At 36.5% G+C, this 14685-nt stretch overlaps 1 protein-coding gene across 1 annotated transcript in view; it reads right to left on the reverse strand.

The window, feature by feature from the left end:
• Positions 1-518: 518 nt before the first annotated feature.
• The window catches only part of LOC149555020 (SET domain-containing protein), a 76098-nt gene continuing 61931 nt past the window's right edge, over positions 519-14685 (reverse strand). The window contains exon 4 of the mRNA XM_089829047.1: positions 519-2386. Coding sequence (XP_089685173.1) covers positions 1028-2386 — 1359 coding nt within the window. The 3' untranslated portion in view covers positions 519-1027. The remainder of the gene's footprint in view (positions 2387-14685) is intronic.

Genomic DNA, 14685 nt, shown 5'->3' on the forward strand with positions numbered 1-14685 from the left:
CTCTTCCAAAGGTATGCAGGAAGTGAAACGAATCCTTTCATGTATCAACATATTGTACTGTATATAAGTTAACACAAATTGAGATAATCTGCATTATACGTTGCAACACAAAGTTTTGTAGGAAACAAAGCATTTATAAAACTGTGAAATAAGTTGAAACTTAATGGAAAAGGTATCCCAAACTGCATTCAAATATGTCTCAAAACTTTTGAACAAATTTATGATAATATAGCTTTTGCTTCATTATAGCCACAGGTAAATTGCAGGAAACTCCGCTCAATTTTTCTGATAATAGTTTGTGACATAAATAGACTGGGAAACCTAAGAGATGAACTAGTTATAGAATTTAAACTTTGCTGTGTAAATTTCACAATTCATCTGCCCGCAATGAAATATTATAAAACGCCATTTGAACATACTCAGTTATCATGGTAATCCCACATACTTTATCAAGTTTCTAAATACTTACAGCTCACATGCAAGTTTTTTTAGTATGTCCACGGCCAACGACGAAAGTGTTGCAGAAAGCAAATTGCTTGAGGTATAACCCCGTGTTTTCATTGCATCAAGGACCAAACTGAAATTAAAGAAATTCACATTTGCAACACGTTTACAGAAACCAGTTTATTATGTTCTGGTTATAAAATAATATAAATTTAAAAATACAAAAACAGTTGAGTGTACATTGGGAATCAAGCTAAAACAGGTAGCTTCCCCAGGACTTTCTGAATCACTTTAGCAGGGCGCTGTAGTTCCATTTGCATATTGAATTTCAATATCATCAAAAGTTAATAAAGTTGCAAATGATATTGACTGATCGGCCAAGCATGAATGGGTCTCAAGAGTCCAGATGAATGGAAGATGGAGACGGGAATTTTGGGAACAGAGTCTAGCCATGTAAGCACTGCAAACTGCTTCACAGTGTGTTAAAATTGGAATCCCAAAAATCATTCAGCATAGTCCACCAAAGTTTCACATCACTATTATCATTTGCCGCAAAAATCTTGCAAAAGCCTCATTAACCAAACTAGAGTAAGCTCCGTTCATAATAAAACAGAGGATGATCAGAGCCGTAGCATACCTCTAAAAGATATTTGCTGTAACAAAAGCAGTGAACTGCACAATGAATAACAAAGAATTTTTCTTTTTTCATGCAACTATAGTAAGAAACATTATCACATTCTGTAAGATCAATACCAAAGCACGTATCTTTGTTTTCATCATTATTTCTTTCAACTTTATCCTGCACAAAAGTTTGATTCAGGAGCTGTTGCCTTTCAGATTCAGGAAGCCAGCTGTAATCAACTGGATTCACTATGGCTTCTAAATAAGGGAGTCCAGACTGCAACAAAGGCCATAACAATTTGACAAACTTGTTCATGCACCTAAGAAAGAATTCTGAAACTCTAAGAAGCCTTGGATATCCATCAACACTTCCTAAGTCTTCTTCAAGGAGTTCTCCAAAGCGGCATTCACATTTAGAATGTAAGCGCAACCGCATAACTCCCACACTGTAATTCAGCAGAAAACAACTGCATTCTGTGCACTTGGACAAAGGTCCAAACATTAAATGCAGCCAATTCCTTATGGAATGGCAATTCATTTCTGAAATGGATGTTTGAAATCCACAACCCAATATCCAACTAAGCAGAGCCTCTCCAGCAGTCATCCAGAAGCGTGCAGATGTCATGATTAAGCCCTGCTCACTAGCAAGAAAGAAATGATGAACTACACCTGCAAGTAATAAAGTATAGGCCGCCGCTGCTCTAGAAGAATCTGAAGCTTTGATTAAATCACTATCCTCCATGGTTTTAGCATACTGACAGTTGCAAATCTCTTTCTTGGCCACAATATGGGAGTGTAAAAGGTCAGTCGATCCAGAAAGTGGATATTCCTGAGGGAAAATGTTTATATGATATCTCTTTACAAAAGAATTGGAGGGACTATAACCATGAATATCATGGTCATGGTCCCTTGATACTGAATCAGCAGTCATGACAGCTGTAGCGAGAGAAACTGATTTTGAAAAGTCAAATCCATTGGAAGCTACATCACATTCACTTAATCTGAATTGTAATGCATCATTTGCACGAATCCTGTATGCTGATGCCAAAGCAGTGTATGCAGAAAGGCATAGATGATGTAAAGGGTGAATCTGAAAGACACTCTTTCCTGACTGTAGCAGGCTTTCATTCATCACTGATCCTTTTGGAACGACATTTTTTCCCAACAAATGTTCAAGAGTTCCACAAAAACTATCAGCATCACTGTTGGAAATAAATTCCTCTATTCCATGCCTGATCTCATCCAGTAGTGTTTCCACTGATTTAGTCCTACTGCAGTCACTTTCACAGCTTGGTTGGATTGCGCTGATATCATCTATTTCCTAAAAGACAAGTAATTGTTAGAATTTTTAAAAAAATTGTATTGATCATAAGATAACTATAATGGTAGATGTCAAACTCTGCTCCCTGAATCTTCCAAGTAGGCACAAGTTTTAACTGTTAATTAAAGTATTAATATCATTTGACATTTTAGCCGTCCTAGAAGGAAAACTATGTGACATTTTCACAGACATGTAGACAAAAACGAGTGACATCATTTTGACATTTAAGATTTTTGAGACTGCTAGCATAAGGGGTATATATAAAAGCAGAACCCAAGTGTTCACATCAATAAAAATGATAAGATTTTGACATACTCTACCCACTTCAGAATGTACAAAAATTAATAAGATTTATATCCTAAATTTTTTTTATGAAATTGAGGGAATTAAAAAAATGGGAAACATTTTATAAAAATCCAGATCAAACACAAACAGAAATTGAAGTTGATTCTAATTAAGTCCACAAATTCCTTGAGTGAAATTTGTGGGGATTAAATTTTTTTATAAAACATTTCACAAGGAAATGAGACCAAACATAAACAGAACTTATAATGGAGAACACAATTTCCTTCCAAGTATGATATAAACCTCCCTTGGCATTCTACTTAAAGACTAGAGGACTATCAGATTAAACAGGGAGATGAATGCACTCCTTAGAATCATCAATAGAGATAACAACCACTCATCAAGACGAAGTCCTTTCAACTGATATACTTTCTTAACAAAGCTTGCTAAAGCAATATGCCAATTTTCCCTGTTACTTCATATTTCTACAAGTCAAGAAATAACAGAGGATATTATGCTCAAGAGCACAATATAAATACAAACTCATTGCACATGTTATGTCCTCACAAACACCACTATCATCCTATGTCTGTACATCGTGCCTATCCTTCACTACTGATCAAACAATAGTCCCTTGAGATTGCCAAAGTGGAGTTCTATGAGTATCTCCCACAAGGTTTTAGCCTTCAAAAAAATCAATATTCGCAATCCAAGCCATATGCTTAAAATTGCCATCAGCCCCATCAAACTTGAGAACAGGATCTCATTCATCAACCTATTAAATTATGCGATTCCCCTCTTCATCTTCTTACAGGTATCTATAAGTTTCCTTCTTTTCTTTTTTTTGCAAAAAAGGTTCAATGTAGACCATGTCTTTCAAGTTCTATCCATTGGCTTCCAAATAAATGAAGGTTTTCTCCTTCATCCTCGACTCTATCTCTGTATTCTCTGTTGTTCATAGACTGAACAAAGCATTTAGTCTGATTAATGTCCTGAATACCGAAGTACATGCTACTTATGATCTCTTATAGTTATAACTCATCCATTCAACTAATGAATGCTTCCTCATGATAAATAGGACTTCTGTTCTTCATTATGCACCATCTTGTGTGACTGGGAATGAAAGCGCTTATCTACTCCCATAAAGCCAAGAAAGTGATCTTAATGCCATTTTTATGAACTGGGTCTGGAACTACATAGATAAACAGCTACACCAGAAAATTGAAAAAGTTGCTAAAGACATTTAAAGTTTTTATTTTTCCTCCACAGAAATTTAAAAGTCCTAAGAACCAAAACCAACCATATTTGAATAGAGAAGGCAAGACCAAAATCTAGAAAAAAAATACCCAAATACAATAAAATGTACCAAAAGGCATAGTCTGATAGCACATAATATAAACTTCTGTCAAAAGGACTATGGGTGCCCACTGCCAACTCATGCTCAATCCAAGAGCTGCACAAATATCACACTTGGCCAGAAACATGTATAGTATTTTGCAGTGCACCACACAGAAAGAATGATTTTATTAATCAAACTCAAATAAAGTAATATTTAGGTAATGATTTCATATTTTTGGGGATTGCCCCCTAGCTAATCCCACTATTCCCTCAACTAATCTCTTTTACTCCCATTGCAAAACAATAACTCAGCAAACTTTAATGACTAATGTTAACCTGTAGTATATTAAACTTAATACTAATCTTAGTAATCTATTGAACTTCCTAAATTTTCCCTTTATTAAATATACTTCTCACACTAGGAGAGAATATAGCTCTGTATTTTAATGATACTGAATGATTACTAGAAGATAAGACTTACTTTTATTATTAAAATTACCTTAGCGACTTTACTGCTTTCTATTTTTAGTTCTACTTTGAGCGTTTTGGGTGAGCCATGTCATGTTTTATCCTTCTGCATCTTTATTTGGATTCATCCACCAAACTCGATAGAAGGAGACAAACCTTAATGCATTTGGTATCACAATATCTAACCGAATATTATAATGTAATGACCTATTCATTTTTACAACATGGTATCTAAGCTAAGGGTCATGTGAAAAGGAGTTTTATTATGATGGTGTAAAAATATTTCAGTGAAAGCACCAAGGTTTTTGGAGACACCAATTCTGCAAGGACTGAAACCTTTTCTCTAAAAATTGCGACATCCACAACAAGAATATATCAAAAGAATCTCAACCATTTTTGGGTTAAAATTGCCCTAGTGTTAAATGCATGAGATTGATCATTTTTTTGTATTGTTCTTCTTTAGTTCATGGCTAAGATAAATCTCAAGAATTGCATTTCATTTGGGGGGGAAATCGTAGCTTCAGACAAAGGATAATCCACACCCTTAATTTTTTTAAACTGCAACTAGCAACAAAAAAGGAAGTTGGGACCCTTTTTTTAGAGGTTTTTCAAGCCTCATTTTTTAAAGTGTACTGCTGTATTTGTAGAAAGTTTTTGAGCAGCATTTTTTGCAATTAAATGGTTAGGTTGATTTGGAACCTATGGCTAGGGCACAAATGCATGTAGGTTCTTAAAAATTTAGACAGATTTTAGAAATGCGACAAGTTTGCGGCTTGAAAAACTAAGACAAAACAGTTGGTTTTTTAGGTTTTGTATGAACACATGCACACATTAGAGATTCAACCCTGAAGCTTATTCTCAAGGAGATTGTGACTAGAGGTCCAACTATAAATATGAACTCCACTAGAATGATCAAAATATTTTGTCTAATGTCCCCTGCTGGGACTTGAATGATTTACCTTGAAATTCTCAACTAGGGTTTGGAATGTGCTTGGGAATGGCAGTTTTCAGTCTCTATAATATTTCATACTAGGAAGCTGTCCATTTCTAATGATTAACATAGATCATTATGTGTTTGAATTGAACTGAATTAAGAAAGAATGAATGATTCAAAATACATTTGACTGTTAAGATACTTAAGATCCAGTACCTTCTCTCATATACATCAATCCTAGAAGGACATGCAATTATTTGTCCTTAGGGCATTTGGTAATCAATCTACGAGAAGGCTCCCTCAAGGCATGGGAATGCCTGTCTACAGTCATCTCGGGACTTCTCTCTCAAAGCATTGGAAATACATGTCTTTAGCCATCTTAGGACCCACCTACCTCGTGAGGGATTACCTGTGTTACTGATTCGTAAGCAGATGCTGGATACGGATGCGGGATGCAGAAATTTTTTTGTTTTGTGGGGAGGGGGGGGTTGGAAGTGGATGCGTATGGATGCGTGTGTGTATATATATATATATATATCAAATAGTAGGGGCCATAGCAGCCCTCCCTTACCTTGCCTAGAATAGTAGTACCATGGATCCAGGTCCACCATGTGGACATCTGGGGAATGAGCAGCCGATGAGGGAATAGAATAGGAGAACCGGAAAATATACATAAACCAGTGACTTCAAATAAGAAATCTGGGTTATGTCAATGCCCAAAAATGGCTGATTACTAACAAATCTGTTTCCAGCAATGACACCTTGAACCAAGACGTCCAACTACAGGTCAAACAACAAATAGAACCAAGATATATATTAATATGCAACTCATGTGCATCTGGGCTGTAAGTATAATTGGATAACATGTAAATAACTGCCCAGAACTGTCAACTGCCATCGACATCTAGACACCCAACCAATGAAGGAAAGTTACAGAAGTATTTATAGTTTGGCCAGCCACAATACCATAGACAAATCAATTCACAGTCTGCCTGGATGTATTAGCACAGTATGGCATACTAGAAGATCTTCAATTCATACTTTCTCTCTTAAGACGCCAACATCATCGAGTAGAAAGCACAGAAATCCTTGCCTGGACTCTGGGTGGCATCTTGGTGGCATCACAGGGCTTCCGGACGCACCAGCTTCCACATCCAGGGTTGCTAAGAAAGAATCGGTAACTTAAGGGATTACTCTGCCTCTCCCTGGCAAATCCATCCTATCCTCATGAGGGGCTATATACATACACACACACATAAATATAAAATACAACATAACATATATACAATTCTGATTTCATTATTATTTACAGAAATATATGCTGTATGTATTAGACCATATAGGGGTTCCTTATCCCTAATAGAATTCAGATATAATATTTTGTGAATCAGTATTTAACTCGTAGATGCACTACAACAGAATTTTGTCACACAATGTTTTCCAGCAATGTAAATGATTCATTAACTTTCTCATCTCTTCCTTGTGAAGAGTACCAAACATATTTTGCAGCCTCCAATTCTTCCAATTTTCTATGATCCTCCTTGATTATCCAAATCGATGATATAAATAATAATTTATATTCCTTCTTATATCTTGTATTTGGATCTGGAAGGTTGTATTCCCAGGAGACATGTCTACTGTCTATTCATTAATGTTTCTTCTTTAAATGTTAATCACACCCTTCCATATTTTAACTGTTGAACTAATCTAATCATTATCTTTCCAAGTATTCGATAACTGGTATTAAGTGTCATCGTACCAATGATTTATTATTGATTAATCTACATGCTAATCATATTCCTTTGATCTCCAGATCGCCAATCTTCTTAATACATATTGATTGTATTTGGTTTGTCTCCTTGTTATGTTAACAATGCGCCACATTGACATAGTTGCTATTTATTCTTAATGATGGTCTTTGTCTTTAACTAAGCATACTTATTATTGTGCCATTTAAAGATACTGATTGGTGAATTAAAACTATCTGATTTTTCCGTTAGCTTGGACATCACTTTAACAATTAATATGCCTTAGTCAATTGGAACATGTTTGATTAAAATCACCGAAGATGACCAATCATATCAAAGTTTTGTATTATCGACTTCTGTCAATTTACACCCTTAGTGACAATTTTGCCTGATCAATATTAATCGACGATTGTCATAACAAAGACTGACAATAGTATCAGTTATTCATCATTGATTGATTAATGAGAGCCCTTGGTCTTTATGTTGGTTATAAATTATAATCTATTGGAACCAAACCATCTCTATCAATGATATTACTAGATAATAGACGTTGTTTAGGGATGTTTGTAGTAAATAGGGGGCATGATATTCCTTCCTTCCCCAAAATGGTTTGTCCTTAAACAACTATTGAATGATCATAGAGACCCATTTGTAGTCCACCTTTCGATGAGCTACTTTGTTATTATAAAATGTGTCTACTTCCCTATTTCAAATGTGAATTGTGATTTGATAGTAGAAACTTGGTAAAGCTTACCTTAGACAAGTCTTCCCTCATTTTCCATAGGCAAGGATCTAGGCCAACTCCTAATAGTGCCAATTGAATTTGCAAAAACCAAAATTTGCATGATAGCATCCCTTAAATTCATATCTTTAAGTTCACTCCCAATTATTCTTTTTTTCTAGATCAACCAAAAGTAGAACCATATATAGAGCATAGTACATACACTAGAAAATATAAAATATGCATACACAAAGTATACAGATAAACTTATGAAGGCGTGAAGTCTACACAAAACACACATTGTTAGATTCCTTCTTCTGGACTAGAATGATTCATTGTTTCATCTTCTACCCTGTAGGATGGCAGAATCAAAGGCTCTAATACCATTTTTAATGTCTCCTGCTAGGACTTTAATTGATTTACCCTAAACTTCTGAACCAGGGTTTGGGTTGTGCATGGCTATGAGAATTTACTTATCTTTGTAATGTTCCCTACAAGGAAGCTGCCCATTTCCAATGATTATACATCACTATGCCTTTGAATTGAATTGAATTAACAATTTAAAAAATGACAAATAATACATTTGACAATTAACATACGTAAGCCCTAATTCCTTGCTGCTATCCTAAGCATCAACCTTAGGAAGAATGGGAAAATACTTATCCTTAGGGCACTTGGAAACTAATCTACAACTAGAATCCCTCAACACAGTGGAAATGTATGTCGTTACCCAATCACCTACCTTGTGAGGAATTACTCTGCCTCTCCCTAACAAAACCAACATATCCTCTGAAGGCACTATAGCTAGTTATCAAGGAATAGGTTATGTACATATTGTTATGGTGAATCAATGTTGTAATTGTATTAAACAAAGGAGATGACAACTACTTACATAGATTTACAAAGATGATGCTTCTAAAAGAAACAATCGTAAAGTAATGATGGAAATAGAAACTACCTAACAAACTAAAGACTAAGATGACCATTTAAGAAACATTATAATATTCTAATACTCTTATTTAATAGTCATTGTCTAACTGATGTCTTTTGGTCACAAATTCTTCAAAACATTTTGCCATTGTTGAGACCCTCCCTAGATTTGCAAAATGTTAATCACCAAGAAGCCAAAATTCCCACCCCTCCCCCACCTTGTCAGAATGCTTTGCAAAAAGACACAAGAGCCTACACTAACTCTACCATTGAGATGAGTCTGCCACTAACCCTCCCAAAATCAGCAAAACTTCTGACCAGAAATCATCATAAAATATCCAACCTCATGCTGGATAACAAAGTTTCTCTTCCCTAGAGACAGAGACAAGCACTGAGAACAACTAGCACGATTTTAAAGAAAAATCGACAAACCCCCCAAACTTTGTAGATGAGCATGATGCCTCAAAATAGACTCCAAAAACGCACGATTTTTTAAGGAGAAAAGTTGGAAAAACTTAACACGATTTTTAAGGTGAAAAAATGATCAAAACCCAACATGATTTTTGAGGTGAAAAATCAATCAAAACCAGACAACACAAAGCTTTGTTTTTCAGGATGAATGGTAAAACCCATCAAATAATTTTTGAGGAAAAAATTATAAACCCGCAAAGGAATCCCACACAACTTTACGAATTATGAAATCATAAATTTTTAAGGAAAAAATTATTGGAACCCATAAGAAATCTTTCAAGGGAAAATTTTAGTAAGACCCATAAGAAGTTTTTCAAAGGAAAAATTATAAAAACCCATCAAAAAATTTTTAAGGGCAACAAAACACGAGACCTTCACATGGTAAACTAGAACATGCAAACAACATGCAAGTACATCCAACAAACAAAACATGCAAGTACATGCAACCTCAAAAAAATAGACTTTTGCTGCAACCAAGAAATTGTAGGACCAAAACTCTTAGCTAGCAATTTCCAACAAAAATCCTCAAAGAGGAACCATAAAAGTTTCATAAAATACCTCCAACAATTTTTATTTCTAAAAATCAAAAAACAAATTTCTAGAAATTAAAAGAGGCTCGAATTTCCCTTAAAAAATCCACCAAATTTTATGAAATCTCATCAACCTTCTCTGACACCATGTTATGCTAAATCAATGTTATTGTAGTTGTATTAAACAAAGGAGATGAAAGCTCCTTATATAGATTTACAAAGACGATGTTTCTAAAAGAAACAACCATGAACTAATGATGGAAATAGAAACTACCTAATAAACTAAAGATTAACTAAAATGACCATTAAAGAAACATTATTGAATTCTAATACATATCAATATCTCATGTACTACAAATATATATACACACATATATAAAATGCATAATAACATATATATAATTCTGATCTCATTATACACACACACACACATACAAGACCATGTAATGGTTCCTTATCCCTAATAGAATTCAGATATATTATTTTGTGAATCAGTATTTAACTCATAGATACATTACATCAGAATTTTTGTCACATAATGCTTGCCAGCAATGTAAATGATTCATTTCCTTTCTCATCTCTTCCCTATGAAGAGTAACAAACATATTTTACAGCCTCTGATTCTTCTAATTTTCTATGATCCTCCTTGATCATCCAAATCGATGATATAAATAATAATTTCTAGTCCTTATATCTTGTACTTGGATATGGAAGGTTGTGTTCCCAATAGACATGTCTAATGTTTATTCATTAAAGTTTCTTTTTGAATGTTAATCACACCCCTCCATATTGTAACTGTTTTAACTAATTTAATTATTGCCTTCTCAAGTACTGGATTACTAGCATCAGGTATCTTCATATCAGTGGTTTGTTATCAATTAATTTGTATCCTCATATTCCTTTCATCTCCAAATCGCTAATCTTTTTAATGCATATTAATTGGTATTTGGTTTGTCTCCTTGCTGCATTAACAATGTGCCATGTCAACTTACTTCTTGTTTATTCTTCAAAAATCGTCTTTGTCTTTGACTAACCAGACTCATTATCATGCCATTTCAAAGATATCAATTGGTGGAAAAGGCTATCCAATTTTTGTGTTAGCTTGTACATCAATTAATGATATTGCTATGCCTTAGTCAATCAGGATGACGCAGTGCAAGGCAGGAGAATCCCCAAAGGAGATGTCCTAGCCCCCTGCTATAAAACCATGCAACGGAAACATAATAACAAGAAGAGACAATGCAAGATCTGATACCAAATCATGATAATATATTCATAAAATATAACTGATTACATGCAATGTGCTGGGCTGTAAGGCCTTCCCGGTTACGACCAAATACAAAGCAAGTAATAGTTCTGCAAGATCCCTCAAGATCCAATCCCACACCCTAGCTAGTCCAGATCCACACTCTGGTAGAAACCTCCAAGGAAGATCTCAACTTGTGCTCGCAAGCCCACCAAGCAATCTCCTTGTTTTCCAAGCCGCAGCTACTAGCCCTTCTCAAAATTCTCTCTTCCAAGCTCCTCTGCCTCTCCTTCATAGATGAATAATGCCTAAAGACTTTCCCACAACTCCTACTTATACCAATCTAAGCCACAGGTCACCCCAGAACACAAATTAAATACAAATACATAAATTAAATGCCAAAGTCGGCCTCCTACAACAATTAAATTCCCAAAATCGATGTCTTGGTAAAATAGCGATATCTCCTAGCTCCGGATGAATTAGAACTCGAGCTTCGAACTGTAGGTAGAAGTCTAGGCCCTCTTCCATCCCTGAAATTTTCATCCTCTAACTCATTTTAGAAAATTAGATACACGTCCTACAACAGGAACCAAATTCCTAAGCAAAGCCGAGCTCCTCTCAGACCATGCCGAGTGACCAAAGACCATGCCGAGTCCCAAGACCATGCCGAGCAACCATAAACCATGCCGAGTCCCAAATTCCTTCTTCAACCGAGTACCAGTCCAAGCATCCACCAAAGCAACTACCAAGCCTCCTCCCATGAACTCCAAAGTAGCCACCGAGCAAAACCAAGATGCTCCTGCATCAGACTCCCCAGGTAAATAGAAAAGTGTGTCCCACACTTTGATGCCCAAAGAAAGAGCAACAACCAACTTCATCTTCACCAAAGGCTTCCACTGCAACAGGGATAAGAAAACCAATCTGCACATCATCCACATCCACATCATTCTATCAAACACTAGAATCTCAACCATCCAATCAACATGCTCACTCCCAGGAACAAACTGAACATAATGCTTCAACATCAAATCCTCATCCACAACAACAACTAGTGAATCCACACCAGCAGCAACGAACTCCATATCAGCCACAAAATCCACATCAGTAGCAACATGAAGATCTCCATCAACACATGCCAAACTCTCAACACCAACCATCTTATTGCTTACAACAAGATGCTCTGCAACACACAACTCACCACCAATAGTAACCAGATCATCCATGACCAAGTGTTCTGCAATTTCCATGTCAGACTCATCCAACTGATCATGAAAACCAATGTCCATCCCAGCATCAACAAGGTTAGGAATATTTTCAGCAACAACTTCCAGCTGTTCTGTAGGTTCTGTATCAGACTCCACAAACTGATCAAAAAAACCAAACTCTGCCACCTTGACCTTCTTAGCTTGATCAGCCAATCTAGCATCCAACCGAGAAAACATCTTAGAAAAATTCCTCTCCACTATATCATGGAGTTTTGCAATCATCTCAGGGTCCAATCCTCTTAGAGCCATCTCCCAAGATCTTCAAAAACCTTCTGCAACAAATCCTTCCCACGCTCCTTGTGACAACTTTGAATTGTTTGCAAGTCAGATCACAACCTGCCACCTTGCATGAACAATCAGGAACCACATCACAAGTCTAGGACCACGGATTTGCAATCCAAAAATTCTCTACAATCATGCCTCAAAAAGATTATTCATCCATCTTTGCATCCATCGACCCATCTCTAAGCCCTCTGCAATTGAAAGCCAGAACCACAATCTGCCACCTCACAACCAAGAGATCTAGGACTCCAAAAAGAAAATCCACCACCAAATCAAGATCAACTCAGATCTACTTCTCCAACCCAAGTCCTGGTGCAAACTGCCTCAACTTCGGCAATCTGTCCACACATTCAGGAACAACCTTCGCTCTGATACCACCTGACTCAGTGCAAGGCAGGAGAATCCCCAAAGGAGATGTCCTAGCCCCTTGCTATAAAACCATGCAACGGAAACATAATAACAAGAAGAAACAATGCAAGATCTGATACCAAATCATGATAATATATTCATAAAATATAATTGATTACATGCAATGTGTCGCGCTGTAAGGCCTTCCCGGTTACGGCCAAATACAAAGCAAGTAATAGTTCTGCAAGATCCCTCAAGATCCAATCCCACACCCTAGCTAGTCCAGATCCACACTCTGGTAGAAACCTCCAAGGAAGATCTCAACTTGTGCTCGCAAGCCCACCAAGCAATCTCCTTGTTTTCCAAGCCGCAGCTACTAGCCCTTCTCAAAATTCGCTCTTCCAAGCTCCTCTACCTCTCCTTCATAGATGAATAATACCTAAAGACTTTCCCACAACTCCTACTTATACCAATCTAAGCCACATGTCACCCCAGAACACAAATTAAATACAAATACATAAATTAAATGCCAAAGTCGGCCTCCTACAACAATTAAATTCCCAAAATCGATGTCTTGGTAAAATAGCAATATCTCCTAGCTCCGGATGAATTAGAACTCAAGCTTCGAACCGTAGGTAGAAGTCTAGGCCCTCTTCCATCCCTGAAATTTTCATCCTCTAATTCATTTTAGAAAATTAGATACATGTCCTACAACAGGAACCAAATTCCTAAGCAAAGCCGAGCTCCTCTCAGACCATGCCAAGTAACCAAAGACCATGCCGAGTGACCAAAGACCATGTCGAGTGACCAAAGACCATGCTGAGTCCCAAGACCATGCCAAGCAACCATAGACCATGCCGAGTCCCAAATTCCTTCTTCAACTGAGTACCAGTCCAAGCAACTACCGAGCCTCCTCCCATGAACTCCAAAGTAGCCATCGTAGCCATCGAGCAAAACCAAGATGCTCCTGCATCACAGGAACATGTAGATTACCATCACCAATGATTACCAATCATATCTAAGGCTCGTATAATTGGTTTATCCATAAGTCATAGCCTTAGTGATAATTTTGCATAAGCAGTGGTAATCAATGATCTTCATAACGAAGGCTGACAATAATATCAGTTATTAGTCATTGATGTATTGATGAGAACCCTCTATTTGTATATCGCTTATAATCTATCAGAACCAAGCCATCTCTATTGGTGATATTTCTAGATGATAGACCCTATTCTAGGATGTATGTAGTAAATGGGCAACATGGCATTATGACCAGGTTATGTCAAGCTATGCATATTGGGATTCCAAGTGATATTCCTACATAAAATGAGGCAGTTGGTGAAGATTAAATTGAAGAGCATGGGTTAAAGGATAGAGATGATCCTTTTTCCATCATGTGACCAATATTGGCGATTGTAAGAGATTGAAGAATGTTCTCTCTGACTTGGTGCAAACAAAGATTAAGTGGTATCAGAAGGTTAGATGGCCCTACACTATACTTATATGCATCGAAAGGTGAAATATATTGAGATACTTCTTAAAGCTACTATAACCATTGCTGAAAATCCTCTAGATGCTAACAATGGTAAAGAGTGTGTTTTTCATGCATTATAAGGAAGCTTCCACTTTGAATATAGGTAGAAATCTGGTGTAGACAAAGCTCAATATGGATGGCTATGTAGGTAGCTGAGGAGTTTGTGGACCTTGGGAATTATACACTACTTATCTGTTTT

Source organism: Cupressus sempervirens, chromosome 5 (assembly GCF_028749045.1).
Source record: "Cupressus sempervirens isolate cs-2001-9-10 chromosome 5, ASM2874904v1, whole genome shotgun sequence".
NCBI lineage: Eukaryota > Viridiplantae > Streptophyta > Pinopsida > Cupressales > Cupressaceae > Cupressus > Cupressus sempervirens.